Source organism: Aethalodelphis obliquidens, unplaced genomic scaffold (assembly GCF_003676395.1).
Source record: "Aethalodelphis obliquidens isolate GAN/ISIS:26980383/991018 unplaced genomic scaffold, ASM367639v1 scaffold7, whole genome shotgun sequence".
Classification (NCBI taxonomy): domain Eukaryota; kingdom Metazoa; phylum Chordata; class Mammalia; order Artiodactyla; family Delphinidae; genus Aethalodelphis; species Aethalodelphis obliquidens.
The window spans coordinates 4172390-4199055 of record NW_020837951.1 but is presented as its reverse complement, the minus strand read 5'-3'; the positions used below and the strand labels follow the sequence as shown (position 1 = coordinate 4199055).

The 26666-nt window shown below is 40.2% G+C and overlaps 1 protein-coding gene across 3 annotated transcripts in view; it reads right to left on the bottom strand.

Moving 5' to 3' along the window:
- Positions 1-26666, bottom strand: part of SETX (senataxin) — a 79176-nt gene extending 52510 nt beyond the window's left edge. For 2 of the 3 annotated variants that reach the window (XM_027104459.1, XM_027104460.1), the window contains exons 1-7: positions 26539-26666; positions 25363-25479; positions 12735-12918; positions 11245-11455; positions 9179-9288; positions 5420-5639; positions 4531-4650 (exon numbers count right to left, since the gene is read on the bottom strand). In XM_027104459.1, the coding sequence (XP_026960260.1) occupies positions 4531-4650; positions 5420-5639; positions 9179-9288; positions 11245-11455; positions 12735-12911 (838 nt within the window). In that variant the 5' untranslated portion in view covers positions 12912-12918; positions 25363-25479; positions 26539-26666. The remainder of the gene's footprint in view (positions 1-4530; positions 4651-5419; positions 5640-9178; positions 9289-11244; positions 11456-12734; positions 12919-25362; positions 25480-26538) is intronic. The other variant, XM_027104461.1, reaches the window with a different exon arrangement.

Sequence of the window (26666 nt, the reverse complement as noted above, 5' to 3'; positions counted from 1 at the left end):
AAAGGCACTAAACTATATTGAGAATTAAGCATTCTTTACCTGGGTAGCAACAGAACTGAAAGCAAAGCAGGAAGTAATTTAAAGTAAAGCATTGCCAACTACAGGTTTTAGAAAGCTGGCAAACTTTTAAATAGTGTCTGCATTTTTTTTTAAAGCAATACACCTCTGTTAAGAAATTTTTTCATGTGGAACAAACTGAGATAGTCTAGATAAACTCAACTTTCTCATCCTGTTTGCCAACCTGAAACAATCTTTCCTCCTCTGCTTCTTCCAGACCTTTATACTCCCATCCTTCAATAAATAACAGAAGTAAAGTAGAAAAAAAAGGGAGAGAAAGAAAAACTTGGTATTTTCAGATCTAAACAAAGTCCATGATACAAGAAATCCTGAACTGTGGGTGTCATTTGGTTGGTATAAAGGACTGAATCCCTCATCCACTGGAGAAGCAGAGATACATACTCTTCATCCACCCATGTCTCAACATGGCTTTGTTGTTATCTCCATTACATCCAACTGGCAGGAATTCCCATTACTCACACACTCTTATGGCCGGTCCTTTCCCTCCTCTCTACATGCAGTGGCGAAACACTGCCCTGCTCAAAGACCTGCACTTGCTCCTTAATGTCTTCTAAGGAAATTAGAAGTCCTCAGTCAAGCATTTGTAAGATCTTACTCTATTCCTTCTTTCCAGATTTATTTTTTTACACTCACATAAAGATACACCACCTACAGAAGAAAACAGATAGCTGGCTTTTTCCAAGTAAGAACCAGAACGGCTTCACTATTAGCACCACCTATCATCTTCAGCAGTATTCTTAGGAGGCAAGTGCTCTAACTCACCCCATTACTGACAACCCTAGAACTTTCTGCTTTATTTCCCTCAGGGCTCTTAGATTTTTTTTTTTTTTTACCATAGTCGTTTGAGTAGAACTTCTCATATACTTTTTTATCCTCTACTGAAGCTGTCTTATGTCTAGGAAGCTCTCAAATAAGGAAGAAAGTCATCAGTTAGGTGAAGACAATTATGGAATGTTTCTTAAAGAGGTGACTTGGGACTTCCCTGGTGGTGAAGTGGTAAAGAATCCGCCTGCCAAAACACAGGCAGAACACTCTATGACATGAAAGATCCTTTTTGACCCACCTCCTAGAGACACGGAAATAACAACAAACAAATGGGACCTAATGAAACTTAAAAGCTTTTGCACAGCAAAGGAAAACATAAACAAGATGAAAAGACAACCCTCAGAATGGGAGAAAATATTTGCAAATGAAGCAACTGACAAAGGATTAATCTCCAAAATTTACAAGCAGCTCATGCAGCTCAATATCAAAAACAAAAACAACCCAATCCAAAAATGGGCAGAAGACCTACATAGACATTTCCCCAAAGAAGACATACAGATTGCCAACAAACACATGAAAGGATGCTCAACATCACTAATCATTAGAGAAATGCAAATCAAAACTACAATGAGATATCATCTCACACCAGTCAGAATGGCTATCATCAAAAATCTACAAACAATAAATGCTGGAGAGGGTGTGGAGAAAAGGGAACGCTCTTGCACTGTTGGTGGGAATGTAAATTGATACAGCCACTATGGAGAACAGTATGGAGGTTCCTTAAAAAATTAAAAATAGAAATAACATTATGACGCAGCAATCCCATTACTGGGCATATACCCTGAGAAAACCATAATCCAAAAACAGTCATGTACCACAATGTTCGCTGCAGCTCCATTTACAATATCCAGGACATGGAAGCAACCTAAGTGTCCATCGACAGATGAATAGATAAAGAAGATGTGGCATACACATACAATGGAATATTACTCAGCCATAAAAAGAAACGAAATCGAGTTATTTGTAGTGAGGTGGATGGACCTAGAGTCTGTTGTACAGAGTGAAGTAAGTCAGAAAGAGAAAAACAAATACTGTATGCTAACACTTATATATGGAATCTACAAAAAAAAAAAAAAGCTTCTGAAGAACCTAGGGGCAGGACAGGAATAAAGACGCAGATGTAGAGAATGGACGTGAGGACACGGGGAGAGGGAAGGGTAAGCTGGGACGAAGTGGGAGAGTGGCATGGACATATATACACTACCACATGTAAAACAGATAGCTAGTGGGAAGGAGCCACATAGCACAGGGACACCAGCTTGGTGCTCTGTGACCACCTAGATGGGTGGGATAGGGAGGGTGGGAGGGAGACGCAGGAGGGAGGGGATATGGGGATATATGTATATGTATAGCTGATTCACTCTGTTATACAGCAGAAACGAACACACCATTGTAAAGCAATTATACTCCAATAAAGATGTTAAAGAAAGAATCTGCCTGCCAATGCAGGGGACACGGGTTTGAGCCCTGGTCTAGGACGATCCCACATGCCGCAGAGCAACTAAGCCCATGCGCCACAACTACTGAGCCTGCCGTCTAGAGCCCATGAGCCACAACTACTGAGCCCATGCGCCTAGAGCCCGTGCTCTGTAACAAGGGAAGCCACCACAATGAGAAGCCCATGCACCACAACAAAGAGTAGCCCCACACTTGCTGTAAGTAGAGAAAGCCCACACGAAGCAATGAAGACCCAACACAGCCACAAAAATAAATAAATGAACTTATAAATAAAATAAATAAAAATGCCAATCTTTAAAAATAAAAAAAGGTGCTTAAAAAAAAGGAGGTGACTCATTTTGAAGGAGCGTTAGGGGAGCTGGATTAACGGAGAGGACAGAAATATATATGCAAAGCACTGGGAAAAAAACTAACAATTTATGTAGTAAATGCCGGTAAACAAATTAGTAATAACCTTTTTAATAAATTTATTTATTTATTTGGGGGGCTGTGCTGGGTCTTCGTTACTGTGCGCGGGCTTTCTCTAGTTGCGGAGAGCGGGGGTTTCTCTTTGTTGTGGTGCGCAGGCTTCTCATTGTGGTGGCTTCTTTTGTTGCGGAGCACAGACTCTGGTGCACGGGCTTCAGTAGTTGTGGCTTGCAGGCTCAGTAGTTGTGGCGCACGGGCTTAGTTGCTCTGCGGCATGTGGGATCTTCCTGGACCAGGGCTCAAACCCATGTCCCCTGCATTGGCAGGCAGATTCTTTACCACTGCACCACCAGGGAAGTCCCTAATTAGTAATAACCTTAATCAAAAATCATCTAGCGGGCTTCCCTGGTGGCGCAGTGGTTGAGAGTCCGCCTGCCAATGCAGGGGACACGGGTTCGTGCCCCGGTCCGGGAAGATCCCACATGCCGTGGAGCGGCTAGGCCCGTGAGCCATGGTCGCTGAGCCTGCGCATCCGGAGTCTGTGCTCCGCCACGGGAGAGGCCACAACAGTGAGAGGCCCGCGCACCACAAAAAAAATAAATAAATAAATAACGTTTACGTATTTCTTTTAGAATCCCCCACAAAAGAATATACAGCCACGCTGAAGTTGCCTAAGGAGAAGTGAATGTGGGTAAAAAGTTATATTTATGTTTTCATTAAATTTGGCATGCTTGGTCTTTATTGAGTCACTGTTTCATAAAGAAGGTAAGATTAGAAACATTAGTACAGATTCTCCCTGATCAGCCCAATAAAACCATGAGCAAAACTAAGCTGGCTCTAATAACAAACATGACAATTTGAGACCCTACTTTCTAGACTATCGGGGAGCACTGTCCAAGGGAACTTTCTGGGATGATGGAAATGGTTCTATACCGTAGCCACCAGGCAGCTCTTGAAGTATAGCTCGTGGGACTGAAAACCTGAACTTTCCATTTTATTTCAGTTCCATTAATGTAAATGTAAAGAGCCACACTTGGCCGGCGGGCAGCCACCAGCGTGGACGGTGGGACCCAGAGAACAAAAGTGAAACGAAGAACCAGGCAGAAGGGAGACAGTGGGATAGGGGAAGCTTTCTGCAAAATTTTAACTATCATGTCATTAGAAATTTACCTCCTTTAGGTTCTAGTCTTGATTCTACCACTAACTGGGTATTTCAACGTGAAAAAGTAAGTTAAGGGACTTCCCTGGTGGCACAGTGGTTAAGAATCCGCCTGCCAATGCAGGGGACAGGGGTTCAGAGCCCTGGTCCGGGAGGATCCCACATACCGTGGAGCAACTAAGCCCGTGCACCACCACTACTGAGCCCGTGTGCCACAACTACTGAAGCCTGCGTGCCTAGAGCCCGTGCTCCGCCACAAGAGAAGCCACAGCAATGAGAAGCCTGCACACTGCAACGAAGAGTAGCCCCCGCTCGCCGCAACTAGAGAAAGCCCATGCACGGCAACAGAGACCCAACGCAGCCAAAAATTAATTAATTTTTAAAAAAGTAAGTTAACTTCCTTGGGCTTCAGTTTCTTCTTTTATGAAAGTAAGGTGCTGAGTTAAACTCTAAAGGTCCTTTCCAATTTAAAATTCTGACTCTGTGACCAAAACCATAAATGTTCACTCTCTTTCCTCCACCTCACACACCCAAATTCTTACAGTGACACTAGTATTTTCAAAGTGCACCATCATCGCAATATTCAGCAAATAGTTTATTACCATCTGATTGCCTCTCCATGGTGTGAAGTATTGATTGCATAAAATCATTCTGTTTGTTTGAGCCCAACAACAGTGAATCCATGGCTTGCTCCTCAAGAATGGTCAGCAACATGCAAATACCTGTAAGATCATGTATAGTTTTCTTGAATTGATTAAATAAAACTGTTCTAATGCCTTCTCCAGTTTAGTTGGCAAAAGAATAACAAGGCAGTAAGACGAAACAAAACAGTATCCAGTGCCTCAGACACTGAAGTCTGAGACGTTCATATACAACTCCTCCTAAGAACAGAACTTTAGACTGAATAAAAAGGGAAAATGGCGCGAACTTGGTTAGAAAACCATTTCCAAAATGACTACCACACAATTTGTATCTCATAAAATCAAAAACCCCTTAAATTTTAAAATCACTGTATTTCAAGTACCAATCACTGCCAAATATACACATGACTGTAAGACTCTGAGTCAAGGAAGTAGGACAGAAATATTTTAAGTCAATATACAACCTGATGAAAACCAAAGTTAATATCTCTTTCTTCCAGGAAATATTTTACAGATGGGAAAAGAGCTATTAAACCTCTGTTGCAATAGATCAAAACCCTATTAAGGTCAGCTGCTATGCTAATACTGTAACATCTAATACTGCCTTAAATAAAAGATCTATTTGCCATACTTGAAAATGTACCTCTTACACAGATGATTTCTAGGATAAAAAATGTTTAAAGACAAGATGTTGTAATAGTCAATTTAATGACAGAACAAGAATTGGGAACTATGAAATCCTTTATTTAGCAATTTTGATCAGATTACCAAAAGAGATCCCTTCCCTTGCAGGATAATCATAAGAAATATTGGAAAATACTAATTATATTTGTGTAGGAACAATACTCACCTAACCAATAGTTTTTGTAGTTGGCAGCATCATACATGTGTGAAGGCAGAAGAATCAGTTTACCCGTCTCAAGGACAGAAGAAGTATAAATGTCTGGACTTTCTAAAAGCCCCAACTCAATGACTTTAAAAAGGCAAGTCAAAACCTCCTGTAAGTCATAATAATCATCTCTGTCCACTTTTCCCAAGTTTCTTGCAGTCAGGATAGCCCAACGCCGAACCTAAAAGCATAACACATTCATTACTTCATTTTACACACAACTGTCTACATACAGCAAGCATATAGTTAAAATAGGATTCTCTACAGATTATAAAAGACACGAGATACATCAACTCTACTTTAAAAAAAAACATTACACTGTATATCTTAAACTTATACAATGCTATATGTCAATTATACCTCAATAAAACTGGAAGAAAAAGACTATCATATAGAATAAAGTACTTTAGGAAAAATATATGATTTTCAGACATTTAAAGGAAATATACCAAAAGGTCCATGATGACAGAAAAAAAGAAAAAAAAAGACAGAAGATACTAATTACAATTGACCTTTGAACAACAAACATGGGGCACCTACCCTCTGCGTAGTTGAATACACTAATATAATTCGAATATAACATAGTTGGCAGCCCTCCATATCCCGGTTCTGCATCATGGATTCAACTAACCTCGAACTGTGTAGTACTATACTACATGCTATTAAAAAGAATCTGTGTATAAGAGGACCCATGCAGTTCAAACCCATGCTGCTCAAGGGTCAACTGGAATGCGATGTGTGAACCTTGCTTGATCCTGATTTGAACTAACCCTAATAAAGCATTTGTGAGATAATTATTTCCACTCACTTAAACACTGACTAGAAATATGATATTATTATTATTATAAGTGTGTTGATGTAATTGTTTTCTTTTAAAAGCACTTACCTTTTTGATACACGTACTAAAGTATTTTATGGATGAAATGCTCTGATGTCTAAGATTTGCGGTAACTAAACTTAACAGGAGTAGAATATTGACCACATATTGGTAACAGATGAAGCACAGTGATGGATATATGGGGGTTCACTACACCAATCTATTTTTTGTATGTTTGTAATGTTCCATAATAGAAAGTTAAAAAAAGGGAAGAAAAATGAAAAGAGAAACCTCAAAAGAAATCAAAGGTCACCTCTCCATGGCAATATAGCATAGGGAAGTGATTTTAAATTTATTCTGCACTACAAATTGAATTAGTGATCACAACCAACCTTAAAAACTAAATAAAATTTAAAAAAATCAGTGGGCATCCTTCATAGTAACAGTAAGTACTGTTTTGTGAAATGTTTAGGTCACATACGTATATATATGTGTGTGAACTCGATGAAGAACATTTTTACTTAGGTTATGGGCAGAAAAGTTTGCAAAACATAGAACTAGTGGACAAAAGAATGGGCTCTATGCCAACATAATTAAGTAATGAATTTTAAGCTATCGAAAAAAATACAAAGGAATCAATGAGTCTATAACTTATAATAAACAGATGAATAAATGAAGAGCAGGGAAAATAGCTCTTGATTATAGTACAATCAATGTCAAGTGCTGACTGGTAAATATGTAAAGTGCTGGGGCTGAAATTATTTTGCAACCTTAGAAAAACTGGCTCAGGGAAGAACCACCAGGTAATGCTAAATTTAGGAGAAAATTTTGGTGAGGAGTAAGGTATTTATGTGATCTTAGAGTACTTAAGAACTAGACATTGTACAGTGAAGAAACTGGACAACACCTCAACTAGATGATCAAAATTAACATCACCACGAGAGGCCGAATGATACGGCATGCCTGTATATCTGACACCCTGAGAAGGACATAACATCCATCACTTATGTAGTACTCCAGCTGGAACGTATAACCAAAGCCTAACCATGCGCAAGCATCAGACAAACCCAAAATGAAAAGCATTCTATGTTTTGTAAATGGGAGGGAGGCAGAAATGACTATTCTTCAGAAATGTAATTGTCATAAAAGACAAAGAAAGGCTGTGGAAATGTTACAGATTAAGGGAGACTAATGTAACACAACTACATGTAAATCCTGATCCTGGTCTGGATACTGAAGCACAGGGGGAAAATGCTACAAAGTACACTGGATCACATGACACAACTGGAAAACAGACCTTACTGTATCAATGTTAAATTCACTGAAGTTTATAATATTGTGAGAATATACTTATTCTTAGGAAATATACACTGAAGTATTTAGGGGCAAAAGGCTATGATATATGCAACCTACTCTCAAATGGTTCAGAAAACAAACAGCTTTGTAGTTAACTGAAAGCAAATGATAGAACAAATGGAGTGAAACATTAATAATCGGTGAATACAGCTAAAGAGTATACAGGTGTTTTCTACTTTTTTTTATTTTTGAGAATTTTCTGAAAATTTTAAAGTATTTTCAAATAAAAACTTAAAAAAAAAAAAGCATTAGGGCTCTGGAGTCAGGCTGCCTATATACAAATCCAAGTCACCATACTAGCCTGTGTAACTGTGGTTAAGTCTCCTGACTCAGTTTCCTGACCTATAAAAACACATATATAATGAAGCATACAGTCGTTCCTGGCCCTGCAGACCCAGTCACCAAGCCTGCAAGTGCTTGGCCCATGACCTGGTTGCTCAGCTGGACCAGCTTCCTCTACTGGTTTGCAGCTTTAAGAAAGCCAGTCCCAGAGAGCAGCTGGCTGTACTTTCTGTCAATCTTCTTTCACAGGCAGGAAAGCCCCACCCTTATTTTAAGCACAGGCCTTGACTCTGGTTCTACCCTTGCCTGGAGTATATTTGTAATTCTTATTATCATGCACAAACTCAGTCCCCCGCTACCTACAGCCATCCAAGCCTACATACAGGTTTCCACCATTTATCACTTTGTATTTCTGTTCCATTACTGGTCCAAAGAAACATTTACCTTTTGAAAAGTGTGATTATACCTTTTAGAATTCCACTTTTTGAATTTTTTTCTATCATTGTTTGGGTTTGGCACAGAGGAGACTGAAATTCACCACCATTCTGACTGGAAACCCCATTACCATGTTCTTTCTTTGCCACTTAAAAATAAAGCCTCTTTACTATCCTTCTATTGGCAGAGCAACCCTTCATGGCTATTGTCTTAACATTGTAACTCAGTTCTAGAGGCCAACGTGCACAGGTCCTACTGCACACGCTGCCTCGCCACATGATGAGAAGTCCTCAAACTCCAGCAATCAGCTCAAAGTCAGGTTCCGAGCCTCTGGTGTTGCTCTCTGCTTCTGTCTACCTACTGTTCTGATTCTCAGTTCCTCTTCCTGTCTGGCACCTAGGAACTGAATTTCCTTGCCCTCCCCTCTACCCCATCACCTGTTAAAAATCTCATCTATTAGCAAAATAATTATTTCAAGTGTTTTAACTGGTGTTTCCATGTGCTTGGAGCGGGGCAGGCAAGCAAGAAAAGCAAGAGAGAACAGTCCTTCTTCATTAGTTCAGGTCAACACACTGCAAGTTCAGATTATCCCCTCATTTGTCTTTTAAACTGAAGCATCACCTGTCAGAAGTGCTTCCCTACTGTCTTAACTCTCTTCTTTGAGCCCCCCCAGCACCCCCTCCTTAACTGCAGTAATGTTACAACAACAAGAGAATAATTTTGGCAAATATTTTAAACGAAGTACAACCAAAAACCTCTATTATAGTTATCTATACTATAGGTGCAAAAATAAAATATTCCTTCTTCCACTGCCTAACACTCACACTCACCATTTCATTGGGATGGACCAAAAACAAATAGATCCCTGGATGTTTGTCAAAAACCTGAAAGGAGCAGTTAGCTTGTTCCATCCGGCAAAGTGCTTCAACGCATAGTTCATCTAAATAGAAAAAATAAGGCAGTAAACATAAGACATAAATCTTATCAACTTATCAAGATTCCCTAAATTTGGCTCCTTTGGTTGCTCTGTAAGTGAATGAAAAGTTGTTCCCTTTTTTTTTTTTTTAAACTGAGGCATAAAAATGCTGTAAATGTAGGAATGATATTTAGCTGCTGAAAGACCGGTAGGTTGATCATACTGTGTGCCTATGAATTGCTCTTTCCTAGTACAAACATCTTTATTCACACTGGGCATAATTAACTCCAGGGCATCTTCTTAGAAGTATGGCTATAGGTCCAATTCCATTAGCATTTTACATTTTGATCCATGAGGACTTTATCTTGTACCACAGTGATAAAATCAGCTTTGCCCCCCAAATGGCTATTTTGTCCTACACTCAGTTCTGAGTAATCCATTTTCTCCACTGGTTTGAAATGCTATCATCACCAAAGAGTAAATTCCCCAAATACATTTGGTTTACTTCTGGACTCTCTACACTGTTCCATTAGTCTATCTGTACCAGCACTATCCTAATCCCTGTTGCTTTATGGAAATTTCTTCATCACTCTTTCAGAAGTATACTGAATAGACTCATACATTTACCACATCAGATGAATCAACTTTATTTTGTCAAGCTTCAAAGAATATTGTAGTGACAGTGGTTAGCTTTGGGAAGGAGGAACAATGACTGGAAAAGCAAGAGGAGAGCTCCTGGTGTGTTGATGATGTTTTGTTTCTTGACCTGGGTGCCAGCTACACAAGTGTGTTTAGTTTATGAAAAATCAAGCTTATGTACTTTTCTGGATATGGTACTCTTTAATAAATGTTTGAAAAATGACGTGTTAGAATTTAAAAATCTAGTTATTTTGAATTTATTTAGAAAGAACTGATTTATCTAATAAATCTTTAGATATACTTTTCAATTTACTGAAAATACAGAGAATAGAGAAACAAGTCAAATAACATGACAAGGAAGAAATCAGAAAAGTCCAGGAAGCACATTATTCTTTAGGGCAACCATTTGGTCGCAGCAAGTCAAAGTTATGACAAAAAAGAAAAAAAATCTATCTATCTATATCTATACCTGTGCACACATATATAAGAGTAAACGATTCTGGATTAAAAGAGATGTAAGAAATATGGAACCAAATGCACAGTCCCTGATTGGACTCTAATTTAAATAAATCGTCCAAAAAACACATTTTGCAACTATCGGGAAAATCTGAATGTGGACTAGATATAGTAGTGGGTGCCTTAAAGGTACTGTTATTTCATTAGATTTGATAGATCAGGAAAATGTCTTCAAGAGATTCATATTAAGAAATGCAAATATAAATGACCAAAATCTAGGCAGCCGTAATATGCGATGCCATAGTGATTACTGAAAATTACTACAGACCAGTGGTTCTCAACCTGGCGATTCTGTCCCTCACTGGCCCTGATCCCCAACTCCCAAGGGACATTTGGCAATATCTGGAGACATTTTTGGTTGTCACAATTAGGGTAATGGGGAGAGCAAGTCACTACCAGCATCTAGTGGAGAGAGGCCAGGGATGCTGCTAAACATCCCACAATAAACAGCATGTCCCTCACCCACCAAGAATTATCCAAACTGTCAACAGTGCCAAGTTTGAAAAACCCTGCTACAGACACATTCCAAGAATGAAAATTAATTGAATGGACAGATGAATATACATGTGATAAAGCAAATACAGCAAGATGTTAGCAACTGTAGAATCTTTGTGGTGTGTTTATGGTATTCACTGTGTAATTCACTTTTCTAGGTTTGGAAACGCTCAAAATAAAAATAATGGAAAAAATAATAATAAGTATCCTAATTATATGTTTAAGAAACAGATTTTCAATATAAACCCAAATTCTTACAATTCTTTTTTTTTCTTACAATTCTTAAAATAAAAAAAAATGATACAACTGTGAAACACCCAAGATACTCACTAACACGCTCATGTAAAAGCAAATAAGGATATTTCAGTATTTCAAGAAGAGGAACTCGAAGCTTATTTTCAAAGTCTTGGCCAGTAAAGTCAAACAGCTGTGCCTCTCCATTGTCGTCTACTATATATAACTCGTCATCGTCTCCAATTTCTGCCTTCATGGCCTTTTCAAAGTGATTTATGAGACGTGAGGTTTCTAATTCCCATAAAACCTACAGGAAAAGAAAAACGGGCAGTGTGCTTTATATCTTATTATCAACAAAATATACTGGATGTGATGATCCTTCTAGAAAGCCTTCTCCTAAGTATAAAAATTCAGAAGTTTAAAGAAGTACTAAACATCATATATTAGATTTAAAGAAAACAGTCACTAAACATAAAAGTGGCTTTTATGATACATGAACATGAGTACATAGAGCATGAGATGTTTAAAACATCGCTCTTGCAGAGTTTTGCTATCAACAGCTCTGTCAACTATACTCTATTGAAAAGGAAATGAGAAGTTGGAGCTTCTTTACCAAGGCACAAGCTGGGCCTCCTCTGACTTCCCTATGTTCCAGCCATAGGTAACAACCTTGAAACATCAGCTTTAGCATAAAGACATTGGTTAGCTTCATAGCTAGGAAACCTTGTAAACGTGAAAGTTTTCCTCAAAAGGTTCATAACTAATCATCCCCCTCCTCTTTTTTATATTATTATACATTTCTCTATGGTCTGTATTCCATTTTTCATCAGATAAATATAATAAACCAATATTCAAAGCCACATATTTAAAATTACATGTTTCACTTTGGTTACTGTGAATGAAAAAATGCTTGTCTTTATTGATTTATACCATTTACCCATTAAAAAATGAAGAGAGGGGAAAAAAAAGAACTATTAGCCAATAAAAAAATAACCCAAGCCATTCAGATACCTGGCTGTTAACAATGTCAAACACAATGACATTAAAACATGAACCCAAAAAAACCCCATACGTCACTTCATTTCATGAAACTGTTTCACATCAAAATGACTAAAAGTGGAGGATTATAAAATTCTGCTATTCTGCTATAAAATTCTGAAAATTAGATTTCAATTCAATTCTATCAATCAATAAGCATTTAGGGCTTCACTGGTGGCGCAGTGGTTGAGAGTCCGCCTGCCGATGCGGGGGACACGGGTTTGTGCCCCGGTCCGGGAAGATCCCACATGCCGCGGAGGGCTGGGCCCGTGAGCCATGGTCGCTGAGCCTGCCATCCGGAGCCCGTGCTCCGCAACAGGAGAGGCCACAACAGTGAGAGGCCCGTGTACCGAAAAAAAATAAAAATAAAAATAAGCATTTACTCAGCACCTACTATCTACCAGGCAATGAGTTAGATACTAGAAGTATATTAGCATTCACAGTTTAAATCACATTGTCAGTTCCCTGAATGCTTCCAACAGAGTTCAAATTTATTCTCTTCCTAGTTATCAAGCTCTGAAAAATACTGCCCAATTAATGTAAAGTACCTTATGTAAGGATGGCAATTCATCCCTTGCTTTGTGGTACTCAGCCACACACTCTAAGCAGTAGCAGAGGTCTTCATCAGCTTTTTGAAATTCACTGGAGTGGGTCTCAGATGCATAGTGTTGCAGGAAGTCAATGGTGGAAATACCACCTGGTGTACACCAACAACATGTGCTCATTCTGTACCTGTATCCAGAAAAGAAGACATGGAAAGACTAAAGAAAAAAAACACACAACACTTCAGGCCTATTCTGGTGGAGAATGGGTACATTTCCTACTAATGATCATGTCTTCAACTTACAACGTGCCTCGACCACATCCAGAACATTCTGCTGGCCAGCTTATCAATCACTGGCTAAACTCAATCTGAGCCTACTCGTAAAAACTTTACCTGTGACACATGAAAAATAATGGAAGCAGTTAGTAATAAACATCATAAGGCAATATACAGCTGTGTTATAAAGAAGGCTCAAAACTATACAGTACTGATGGGAAATTATATACAGAGACATAGAATTATCAATGTTTTCAAAGTACAGATTTTGGAGTGTTCTAATAATGCACTGGAGTCAAGTGAAAAGCTCAGGAAACCTTTCACATTCCCTGAGGCCATGTTCCAGAAATCCCTGGAAACGTAAAAAATCCAAATATTACTCCATACCAATAACAAAAACTCATATAGAGAAGAATTTTCTCTTGGTTAGAAAGTATATATACACATGAATTTGCACATGTGTGTATGAACTGCTGCCCATAACTCACTGCTCATCAACGCAGTATAAACTGTAATGGTTGCAAATATAATAGCTACAAACCTATTACTACTAAGTCTGAAACTTACAGTTTTTGACTGTCTCCAATTTGGGGTTTTATACTACCATCAGAGCCTCCACCATCCAAACTCAAGTAAAAAGGGTTAAATGAAATTACTTTCAGAGATTGGTTCAAGATGGCGCAGTAGAGGGCGTGCGCTCACTCCCTCTTGCGAGAGCACCAGAATCACAACCAACTGCTGAACAATCATCAACAGGAAGACACAAGAACTCACCAAAAAAGATACCCCACATCCAAATACAAAGGAGAAGCTGCAGTGAGATGGTAGGAGGGGCGCAATCACAATAAAATCAAATCCCATAATTGCTGGGCGGGTGACTCACAAACTGGAGAAGACTTATACCACAAAGTCCACCCACTGGAGTGAAGGTTCTGAGCCCCATGTCAGGCTTCCCAACCTGGGGTCCGGCAACAGGAGGAAGAATTCCTAAAGAATCAGACTTTGAAGGCTAGCGGGATTTGATTGCAGGACTTCGGCAGGACAGGCGGGAACACAGACTCCACTCTTGGAGGGCACACACAAAGTAGTGTGCGCACTGGGACCCAGGGGAAGGCGCAGTGACCCCATAGGAGACTGAACCAGACCTACCTGCTAGTGTTGGAGGGTCTCCTGCAGAGGCGGGGGGGGGGCGGGGTGGCTGTGGCTCACTGTGGGGACAAGGACACTGGCGGCAGAAGTTCTGGGAAGTACTCCTTGGCGGGAGCCCTCCCAGAGTCCACCATTAGCCCCACCAAAGAGCCACGTAGGCTCCAGTGCTGGGTTGCCTCAGGCCAAACAACCAACAGGGAGGGAACCCAGCCCCACCCATCAGCAGATAAGCAGATTAAAGTTTTACTGAGCTCTGCCCACCACAGCAACACCCAGCTCTACCCACCACCAGTCCCTTCCATCAGAAAGCCTGTTACAAGCCTCTTAGATAGCCTCAGCCACCAGAGGGCAGACAGCAGAAGCAAGAACTACAATTCTGCACCCTGTGGGAAGGAAAACCATATTCACAGAAAGACAAGACAAAATGAAAAGGCAGATGACTATGTACAAGATGAAGGAACAAAATAAAACCCCAGAAAAACAACTAAATGAAGTGGAGATAGGCAACCTTCCAGAAAAGGAATTCAGAAAAATGACAGTGAAGATGATCCAGGACCTTGGAAAAAGAATGGAAGCAAAGATCAAGAAGATGCAAGAAATATTTAACAAAGACTTACAAGAATTAAAGAAAAAACACCTAGAAGAAATAAAGAACAAACAGAGATGAACAATACAATAACTGAAATGAAAAATACACTAGAAGGAATCAATAGCAGAGTAACTGAGTCAGAAGAACGGATAAGTGATCTGGAAGACAGAATGGTGGAATTCACTGCCATGGAAAAGAATAAAGAAAAAAGAATGAAAAGAAATGATGACAGCCTAAGAGACCTCTGGGACAACATTAAACGCAACAACATTCGCATTATAGGGGTCCCAGAAGGAGAAGAGAGAGAGAAAGGACCCAAGAAAACATTTGAAGAGATTATAGTCAAAAACTTCCCTAACATGGGAAAGGAAATAGCCACCCAAGTCCAGGAAGCGCAGAGAGTCCCAGGCAGGATAAACCCAAGGAGAAACACGCCAAGACACACAGTAATCAAGTTGACAAAAATTAGGGCTTCCCTGGTGGTGCAGTGGTTGGGAGTCCGCCTGCTGATGCAGGGGACACGGGTTCGTGCCCCGGTCCGGGAGGATCTCACATGCCGTGGAGCGGCTGGGCCCGTGAGCCATGGCTGCTGAGCCTGCACATTCGGAGCCTGTGCTCCGCAGTGGGAGAGGCCACAACAGTGAGAGGCCCACGTACCACAAAAAAAAAAAAAAAAAAAAAAAATTGACAAAAATTAAAGACAAAGGAACATTACTGAAAACAACAAGGGAAAAACGACCAATAACATACAAAGGAACTCCCATGAGGTTAACAGCTCATTTCTCAGTAGAAACTCTACAAGCCAGAAGGGAGTGGCACGATATATTTAAAGTGATGAAAGGGAAGAACCTACAACCAAGATTACTCTACCTGGCAAGGAGCTCATTCAGATTCAATGGAGAAATCAAAAGCTTTACATACAAGCAAAAGCTAAGAGAATTCAGCACCACCAAACCAGCTCTACAACAAATTCGAAGGAAACTTCTCTAAGTGGGAAACACAAAAGAAAACGACCTACAAAAACAAACCCATAACAATTAAGAAAATGGTAACAGGAACATACATATCGATAATTACCTTGACCGTGAATGGATTAAATGCTCCAACCAAAAGACACAGGATCGCTGAATGGATACAAAAACAAGACCCATATATGTGCTGTCTACAAGAGACCCACTTCAGACCTAGGAACACATACAGACTGAAAGTGAGGGGATGGAAAAAGATATTCCATGCAAATGGAAATCAAACGAAAGCTGGAGTAGCAATACTCATATCAGATAAAATAGACTTTAAAATAAAGAATGTTAGAAGAGACAAGGATGCTACATAATGATCAAGGGATCAATCCAATAAGAAGATATAACAATTGTAAATATATATGCACCCAAAATAAGAGCATCTCAATACATAAGGCAACTGCTAACAGCTATAAAAGAGGAAATCGACAGTAACACAATAATAGTGGGGGACTTTAACACCTCACTTACACCAGTGGACAGATCATCCAGACAGAAAATGAATAAGGAAACACAAGCTTTAAATGACACAATAGACCAGATAGATTTAATTGATATTTATAGGACATTCCACCCAAAAACAGCAGATTACACTTTCTTCTCCAGTGCACATGGAACATTCTCCAGGATAGATCATATCTTGGGTCACAAATTAAGCCTTGGTAAATTTAAGAAAACTGAAATCATAACAAGCGTCTTTTCCAACCACAATGCTATGAGATTAGAAATCAATTACAGTGAAAAAAACATAAAAACACAAAAGACATGGAGGCTAAACAATACGTTACTAAATAACCAAGAGATCGTTGAAGAAATCAAAGAGAAAATCAAAAAATACCTAGAGACAAATGACAACGAAAACACGACAATCCAAAACCTACAGGAGGACGTCCCTGGTGGTGCAGTGGTTAAGTATCCGCCTGCCAATGCAGGCAACATGGGTTAGAGCCCTGGCCCGGGAAGATCCCACATGCCGCGGAGCAACTAAGCCCATGCACCACAACTACTGAGCCTGTGCTCTAGAGCCCACGAGCCACAACTACTGAGCCCACGTACCACAACTACTGAAGCCCATGTGTCTAGAGCCCATGCTCTGCAACAAGCCACCGCAATGAGAAGCTTGCGCACCACAACAAAGAGTAGCCCCCGCTCGCCGCAACTAGAGAAAGCCCGCACGCAGCAACAAAGACCCAACCCAAAGACCCAATTTTTAATTTAAAAATTTTTAATTTTTAAAAATTAATTTTTCAAAAACCCAAAAACCTATGGGATGCAGCAAAAGCAATTCTAAGAGGGAAGTGTAGAGCAATACAAGCCTACCCCCAAGAAACAAGAAAAATCTCAAATAAACAATCTAACCTTACACCTAAAGGAACTGGAGAAAGAAAAACAAACAAAACCCAAAGTTCGTAGAGGGAACGAAATCATAATGATCAGAACAGAAATAAATGACATAGAAACAAAGAAAACAATAGCAAAGATCAGTAAAACTAAAAGCTGGTTCTTTGAGAAGATAAACAAAATTGACAAACCATTAGCCAGGCTCATCAAGAAAAAGAGGGAGAGGACTCAAATTAATTAAAAATGAAAAAGGAGAAGTTAAAACAGACACCACAGAAATACAAAGCATTCTAAGAGACTACTACAAGCAACTCTATGGCAATAAAATGGACAACCTGGAAAAAATGGACAAATTCTTAGAAAGGTATAACCTTCCAAGACTGAACCAGGAAGAAATAGAAAATATGAACAGACCGATCACAAGTAATGAAATTTAAAGTGTGATTAAAAATCTTCCAACAAACAGAAGTCCAGGACCAGATGGCTTCACAGGTGAATTCTATCAAACATTTAGAGAAGAGCTAACACCCATCCTTCTCAAAATCTTCCAGAAAATTGCAGAGGAAGGAACACTCCCAAACTCATTCTATGAGGCCACCATCACCCTGATACCAAAACCAGACGAAGATACTACAAAAAAAGAAAATTACAGACCAATAGCACTGATGAATATAGATGCAAAAATCCTCAACAAAACACTAGCAAACAGAATCCAACAACACATTAAAAGGATCATACACCATGATCAAGTGGGATTTATCCCAGGGATGCAAGGATTCTTCAATATATGCAAATCAATCAATGTGATACACCATATTAACAAATGAAGAATAAAAACCATATGATCATCTCAACAGACGCAGAAAAAGCTTTTGACAAAATTCAACACCCATTTATGATAAAAACTCCAGAGAGTGGGCACAGAGCAAACCTACCTCAACATAATAAAGACCATATACACCAAACCCACAGCAAACATCATTCTCAAAGGTGAAAAACTGAAAGCATTTCCTCTAAGATCAGGAACAAGACAAGGTTGTCCACTCTCACCACTATTATTCAACATAGTTTTGGAAGTCCTAGCCATGGCAATCAGAGAAGAAAAAGAAATAAAACGAATACAAATTGGAAAGGAAGAAGTAAAAGTGTCACTGTTTGCAGACGACATGATACTATATATAGAGAATCCTAAAGATGCCACCAGAAAACTACTACAGCTAATCAATGAATTTGGTAAAGCTGCAGGATACAAAATTAAAGCACAGAAATCTCTTGCATTCCTATACACTAACAACAAAAGATCAGAAAGAGAAATTAAGGAAACAATCCCATTCACCACTCAAACAAAAAGAATAAAATACCGAGGAATAAACCTACCTAAGGAAGTAGAAGACCTGTACTCAGAAATCTATAAGACACTGATGACAGAAATCAAAGATGACACAAACAGATGGAGAGATATACCATGTTCTTGGATTGGAAGAATCAATATTGTGAAAATGACTCTACTACCCAAAGCAATCTACAGAGTCAATGCAATCCCTATCAAATTACCACTGGCATTTTTTTACAGAACTAGAACAAAAAACCTTAAAATCTGTATGGAGACACAAAAGACCCCGAATAGCCAAAGCAGTCTTGAGGTAAAAAAACTGAGCTGGAGGAATCACACTCCCTGACTTCAGACTGTACTACAAAGTTACAGTAATCAAGACAATATGGTACTGGCACAAAACCAGAAACATAGATCAATGGAACAGAATAGAAAGCCCAGAGATAAACCCACGCACCTATGGTTAACTAATCTATGACAAAGAAGGCAAGCATACACAACGGAGAAAAGACAGTCTCTTCATAAGTGGTGCTAGGAAAACTAGACAGCTACACGTAAAAGGATGAAATTAGAATACTCCCTAACACCATACACAAAAATAAACTCAAAATGGATTAGAGATCCAAATGTAAGACCAGACACTATAAAACTCCTAGAGGAAAACATAAGAACACTCTTTGACATAAATCACAGCAAGATCTTTTTTGATCTACCTCCTACAGTAATGGAAATAAAAACAAAAATAAACAAATGAGACCTATTAAAAGCTTTTGCAAAGCAAAGGAAACTACAAGACGAAAAGACGAAAAGACAACCCTCAGAATGGGAGAAAATATTTGCAAACGAATCAACAAAGGATTTATCTCCAAAATATATAAACAGCTCAAGCAGCTCAATATTAAAAAAACAAACAACCCAATCAAAAAATGGGCGGAAGACCTAAATAGACATTTCTCCAAAGAAGACATACAGCCGGCCAAGAAGCGCATGAAAAGCTGCTCAACATCACTAATTATTAGAGAAATGCAAATCAAAACTACAATGAGGTATCACCTCATACCAGTTAGAATGGGCATCAACAGAAAATCTACAAACAACAAATGCTGGAGAGGGTGTGGAGAAAAGGGAACCCTCTTGCACTGTTGGTGGGAATGTAAATTGATACAGCCACTATGGAGAACAGTACAGAGGTTCCTTAAAAAACTAAAAATAGAATTACCATATGACCCAGCAATCCCACTACTGGGCATATACCCAGAGAAAACCATAATTCAAAAAGACACATACACCCCAATGTTCACTGCAGCGCTATTTACAATAGCCAGGTCATGGAAGCAACCTAAATGCCCATTGACAGACAAACGGATAAAGAAGATGTGGTACATATATACAATGGAATATTACTCAGCCATATAGAGGAATGAAATTGGGTCATTTGCAGAAACGTGGATGGATCTAGAGACTGTCATACAGAGTCAAGTAAGTCAGAAAGACAAATATCATATATTAACGCATATATGTGGAACCTAGAAAAATGGTACAGATGGACCAGTTTGCAGGGCAGAAACAGAGACACAGATGTAGAGAACAAATGTACGGACACCAAGGGGGGAAAGTGGCAGGGGGTGGTGGTGGTGGTGGTGGTGGTGGTGGAATGAATTGGGAGATTGGGATTGACATATATACACTAATACGTATAAAATAGATAATAATAACCTGCTGTATAAAAAATAAATAAAATTTTAAAAAAAGAAATTAATTTCCCAAATCCTAGCAGTCTCAAAGAGAGCAAAGTAGCAAGTTGGTACCAGGAAACGAGAGGAAATCCCAAGAATCAAATGTGTCAAAGGTTTGAAGAAAAATACACGAGTCAAGTTTATCAGAACTGCAGATGGCATGAAACAGAGGATTAGCAAAATAGGGTGGAAGCCAAAATCCAAAGAGATCTCCAATTCTAATGAGGTGTAATAAAAGCAAGCTAAGATGCCACTAAATGCATATAAAAGCAAATAGAAAGTTCACTGTCAGTAAGCAGTGTATTGTGGCTAAACAAAACCGCAAATGTTTTGCAATGAAATAAACAAGAGGCTGGAGCAGGAAAAATACAAGTGAGCCTGGAGCATCTTACAGGAACAGAAACAAAGTGCTCAAAATACAAAAGGATGGGGGCATGTCAAAGGGACATATTAGCCACCAACCTGAAAGCGCTCTCAGTGGCCAAAGCTGAAACAATCTGAGTAACACAATAATGTAATATTGGATTATAACCCACAGTATAAATATATATGAATCCATACTGATACAAATGAATGAATAAACAAATGTGGGGGAAGGAACAAACTTTCCTTATAGAAGAATCGCAAATAATATATACAGATACTCCCCATTCCAGGAAGTGGAGCTTAATCCCACCCTATCTTGAGTGAGGGCTGGACTTGGTGAAACACTTCTAAATAAGAAAGTATGCAAAGTGAAAATCACACTTACGGTGGAGACACCTGGCAAACACAACCTTAAACCAAGTGATCAAAGTTAACATCACCAGTGGTTAAGTCATGTTGGTAACCCCTGACACAATGTGATGAGACAGGAACTTCAACTCTGCAGTATGCTCCCCCAAACCCACAACCCCAGTCTATTCATGCGAAAAACATCAGACAAACTCAAGGTATTATCCAAACAGCTATTAGCCAGTCTTTGACAAAAAAGAAGAAAACCACACCCAAGGGAAATCGAACCAAGTGTTCTATCATATGGAAACATTTTATTGGGAATTGGGCCAGGAAATTACCCAAGAAAACCATCTTGAAAACTTGATCTTCATTATCTAATGAATGTATATCAGCCTAATGGGAAAAAAGTTACAAACCCAACTGTAAACCCAATGAAGTTCATTTCCTAACTGGATGAACCTAATCCATGCATTCTCATCAGGAGTGACATCATCCTCAAGGAAATGAAAACCGGTTAGTGGAACACATCCTACTCTTTTTACATATAAAGCACAGGTATATGTACATTATGTAAAGAAGTATACAATATATTGGTGGTATTAAAATTCATGGGAAATTCATAGGAAAAAAATGTCTTAAACGTTTCCTTTCAGAGAGGGAGAAGGGACAATAAAAGGTTAAGAAACATGACCCAAGTCATTGACTACCTGGGTACAGAAACTTGACAATGTTAAGTTTTTGAATGCATTATCACCCAAAAATTCAGAGTGCATAATAAGCTCTGCTAATGGGAAACTGATCACATCTTGACAGTATTTATAATTTCTGTACAATCAAAAACATGTATTTGTCTTGTGAACTGATTTTTTAAATTCATTAAATATTAACTGTATACTTTCTTCATGCTTCTGAAAAGAATTTAGGGCAGCTTTCAACATTAAAGTATAAAGAAAAAGACATTTTAGAAGGCAATTTAAAAAGGGAGAGAAATCAAAACTTATTTAGAAGAAATTTAATTTCACTAAGTCCTAATTTAGGAGCTTCCTGAAAAGTAGAGCAGAAAGATAACATGAGTTACACAGTCCTCATGTGAAAAATAAAAAAAGTAATATGCTAGTTCAGCTGGAGAGTCCTGCCCTTTCCTAACACTAATTCTAATTCAATTACATTTTTTAAGGGTGCTGCAAACTAGGGAATACGAAGTAACAGAATGGACACTATGTTTCTGCAGAATATAAATTTCATTCAAAGAACTTCTTATACTTGAAAAACCAGTAATATAATATCAGGAAGTTAAAAGTCTGCAGAAGCTGTGTTTTTCCAGTGATGTAATCTGATTCAATAAGTTTCACCCTTCTAGTCGATGCAAGAACAGAAAATGAAATTTATGGGAGATTTCTCAAACATCAATTGTTTCAAGCTTGACTTGAGCAGGAAACAAGACTGCAGTCAATTGAAAAAATTAAGGTACTGAAGTACAAATAAAATGTTGTATACTTTAAAATAATTATTAACAGAGAAGTTAGTTAGCAAAATAAACCTTCTAGTAAAAAAATTATGGAGTCTGCTCTTTATTTCACTCACTCAGAGAGCTAGCCTACTTCCACATTCCAGAAAGCAAAACTAAATTTTCTCAAAGTAGATAGGAGTTACTGCCATATAACAGATAAGTGCCGTGGAATTTAGAAAACAGAGAGGACAGTGCTATAGCACATCAACAACAGAAACATGTTTCCACAGTTCCTCTCAAAAGGCCATAAATGGGTGTGGTTATATTCCTAAAACTAAAATCATCATTGGCCTGATAGCTAAGCCCAAAAAATCTGAACAGGGTATACTGAAATTTTTCTTTTTAGGGAAAACTACTGGTAGATGACTATGAATCCTGCAAATTTTTGCACAATTCAGTTCTTCTGGAGGACAGTTTTGTTAATTTCATCAGTGTTTTTACTGCTTGGAATCATTACTGAACCACAAATGGGGGAGTCCAGGGAATCCTCAAGCTGCATGACAGAAATAAGAGTGGCTCCTGTGCATCAGAGAGACAGTTTTTTTGCCAATAACATAGGATGCTTCACCAGAGGTATAACTGTAACTTTCTACTGACTTATCCAGGGGATATCATTTCTCAATAATAGCTGGCCAGAAACTTCAAATAACAATCACTTTCTTCGACCTTTCCTAGCTAAACTTTTTGAAAATTTATTTATTTATTTATTTTAAACTTCTTCGCAATTGCTTTTATTTATTTTTTTCCTTGGCCACGCTGAGCGGCTCAAGGGATCTTAGTTTAGATCCCCGACGAGGGATTGAACCCGGGCCACGGCTGTGAAAGCGCCGAGTCCTAACCACTGGACCACCAGAGAACTCCCCTTGAAAAAATAATTTAGATTCACTTCTTTAGCTCCTTTGCACTCTGGCTTCTACCTTATGTTTCACTGAATGTTTTCACAAAAGTCCCTAATAATCTCTTTAATACCAAATCCAATAGGTTCTTTACTGGACTCCTCTAAAGCGTATGAAACTGCTAACCATGTATTCCTTAGCTATGACGGCACACCATTCTTCTCTCACTTCCTCTACCCAACCCCCATAATCATCTGTTCCTTTTCCCCCTGCTTCATATCAAAATTTCCAAAGGTTTGTCCTCAGGACTCTATCCCTTCATTCAATATCCTCTTTGTGGGTGACAATTCAACCTATTTCTTCAACTACTATTTATAATGAAGCTTCCCAAAGACTGAGAATGTAGGTAAAACTCAATGCAATGTTTAATTGTGTTTCAGCTACTCAATAAATGATAGCCTAGCGCAGAATTCCACAAAGATATACAGCTGCCCTTCAGTATCTGCAGGGGATTGGTTCCAGGAGTCCCCCCACGCATACCAAAATCTACAGATGCTCAAGTCCCTTCCATAAAATAGTGCAGTACAGGGAACACAGTTGGCCCTCTATATCCACAGATGGGAAACCCAAAGATATGGAAGGCTGACCGTACTCAATATCCAACTGTATAGTGAATCTATGCTCACTTGACAGTTGCCTCAAAGTAAACAGGACCAGAACAGAACAAAGTCCCTTCCGTAAATGTGTTATCTGTCCTGTATTCTCTATATCCATGGTATTACCATGACTTCACTTTTCAAACCAGTAACCTGTGAATTCTCCTATACTCTCCTCCCTTAGCCCCCATCTCTACAAGTTCTATAGAGTCTACCACACCTTGATTACATCTGTACTTTACTCTCAGTGAGACTGCCATTTCCTTAGTTCAATACATTTTCATTATTTGTCTGGATTACAAAAGAAACCTAAATGATCTGCCTCTTGTTTGATCCACCATCAATTCTTCCTCCAAAATGCTGCCAAAGGCCAAAGCAAAAACCAGACTCTAAAAGCACAAATGACTCCTCTACCTTTGACCGATAAAATTAAAATTTTTGGCCTCACCACACAAGGCTCTCCATGACCTGGCTTCAGCATCATCTCTTGCCATTCCCCCTCACTTGCTCTTCCTAAAATGCTTCCTGGTGTTTGGCATTACCTGCCTTTATGGAAGCTCTTCCATCTATCTGCCCTGAACACCTACCCTTCATACCTTTGCCTGGTTCTTAAACCTGAATGCGCATCAGACTCACCAAAGGAACTTGGGGAAAAAAAAAAAAAAGCAAAGCAGATGGTGAGATACCACTGATAAAATTCAGATTCGTTCTAAAAAACACTCCACCAGTAAGTCTGATAAAAAGCCAGATTTGGGGGACTTCCCTGGTGGTCCAGGGGGTAAGACTCTGCACTCCCAATGCAGGGGGCCGGGGTTCGATCCCTGGTCGGGGAACTAGATCCCACATGCATGCCGCCACTGAGAGTTCGCAGGCCACAACTAAGACCCAGCACAGGCAAAATAAATAAATAAGTAAATATTTCGGGGGCGGGGGGAGCCAGATTTGAGAACTACCTCTGAGCATCATCATGCCTGGGGGCTTGTCTGACTCATTCCCTCCCTTCCAGTCTGTCTTTGATGACTTTTTTCTCTATCCCCTCAGGACTCTGTACATGGTTTCTATCACTGCATTTACCATGTTAGGCTGAGCTGTTTACTTATCTGTCTCCCACCTACAAGCTCCATCCTCAGCAATTCTGAGTCTGTTAGGAGGCAAGGATCCGTTCCGTATTTTTTACTTTTCAGTGCTTGGCACATATTAAGTGCCTGAAAAAAAAGTCTTAAATGTTTATTTAACAAATAACTACCAACACTTCCCTGGTGGCACACTGGTTAAGACTCCGCGCTGCCAATGCAGGGGGCCCGGGTTTGATCCCTGGTCTGGGAACTAGATCCCACATGCATGCTGCAACTAAGAGTTCGCATGCCACAACTAAGGAGCCTGCCTGCCGCAACTAAGACCCAATGCAACCAAATAAACAATTTAAAAAATTAAAAATTTTAAATTAAAAAAACAACAACAAATAATTACCTGGGGTAATGGCCTACAGAGAAGTGATCCTCTCAGTCGAGATTCCTGGGTTTATTTGAGAATGGGTGAGGATCTGCATTCATATATACCTAGACTCTGGCCCCCAAAAGAACATTTCTGAAAAAGCAAAGGAAAACGAAACAAAACTGAGGAAGTGGTTTTTTTTGTTTGTTTTGCTTTGTTTTTGCGGTATGCGGGCCTCACCGCTGTGGCCTCTCCCGCCGCGGAGCACAGGCTCCGGACGCGCAGGCCCAGCGGCCGTGGCTCACGGGCCCAGCCGCTCCGCGGCACGTGGGATCTTCCCGGACCGGGGCACGAACCCGCGTCCCCTGCATCGGCAGGCGGACTCTCAACCACTGCGCCACCAGGGAAGCCCAGGAAGTGGTTTTTAGACTCGCTCTCTCACCTGGGTTTCACATCAATCCTTATCAAGTAGAACCAAATATTACCATTTGATGACAGAGCTCAAGCTCCCAGAGATGAGACAACGTGCCTGTGGGTCTACAAGGAACGAAGAAACAGTGCAACTGCCATTCTGACTCCACAGGGGGAGTGGCTCCACGGGAGACCTCGTTCCCATGCTGGGGACAGCCAGGCACTTTGTCAGAAAGTCCCCCAATTAGCAGGTGAGTTCAGCCCTAGGATCGTCAGTAGCTAACATCTCTGCCGCTTTAACTGACCAGCCGTGGGTTCTTCTTCCTTCGAGCCTCGTGCCCGGTTCCTTCTGGGCCACACGGGTCTAGGCACATCGTCGCTCCTGGAAGGTGAGGAGGACGGCAAAGGCCCCTCTGGCTGGCTGTCAGCGCTCCATCGCCTTCAAGTGGGGCAGGGAGGGCTCAGGTGGCCACTCGAGAGGGGCACACTCTCCAAAGGCACGAACCCCAGCAGGAAGAAGCAGGGGGCGCCGAACGGACAGAGACCTTCTGTAGCGAGACACCCCACTCACTCCCACCGAAACTACGCAGCGCCCAGACTCGGAAGAGCTCACACGGGACGGCAGTGCAGACGACGCGAAGGGAGAGAACCAGAGGGCGGCCCACCGGACGCCGCGAGGATGCTCCCGCCTCGGGCGCCGCAACTCTCCTGAGGGACGCGGCCGCGCTCGCGCCGCCCCTCCCCCACCCGCCCAGGCCTCACGCGCTGCGACGGTTACGCCGCGCGCGCTCCCACGCTCACCGGGACTGCAGCCGCGAGTTCGCCGCTCTCCTCAACCGTCTCGGCCTCCTCCCGGCCGCTAACCCCCCTCCGCCTCCATGCCTCGACTCCACAGTCGGCTGAGAACGGAAGTGCGGACGCGCGCTACG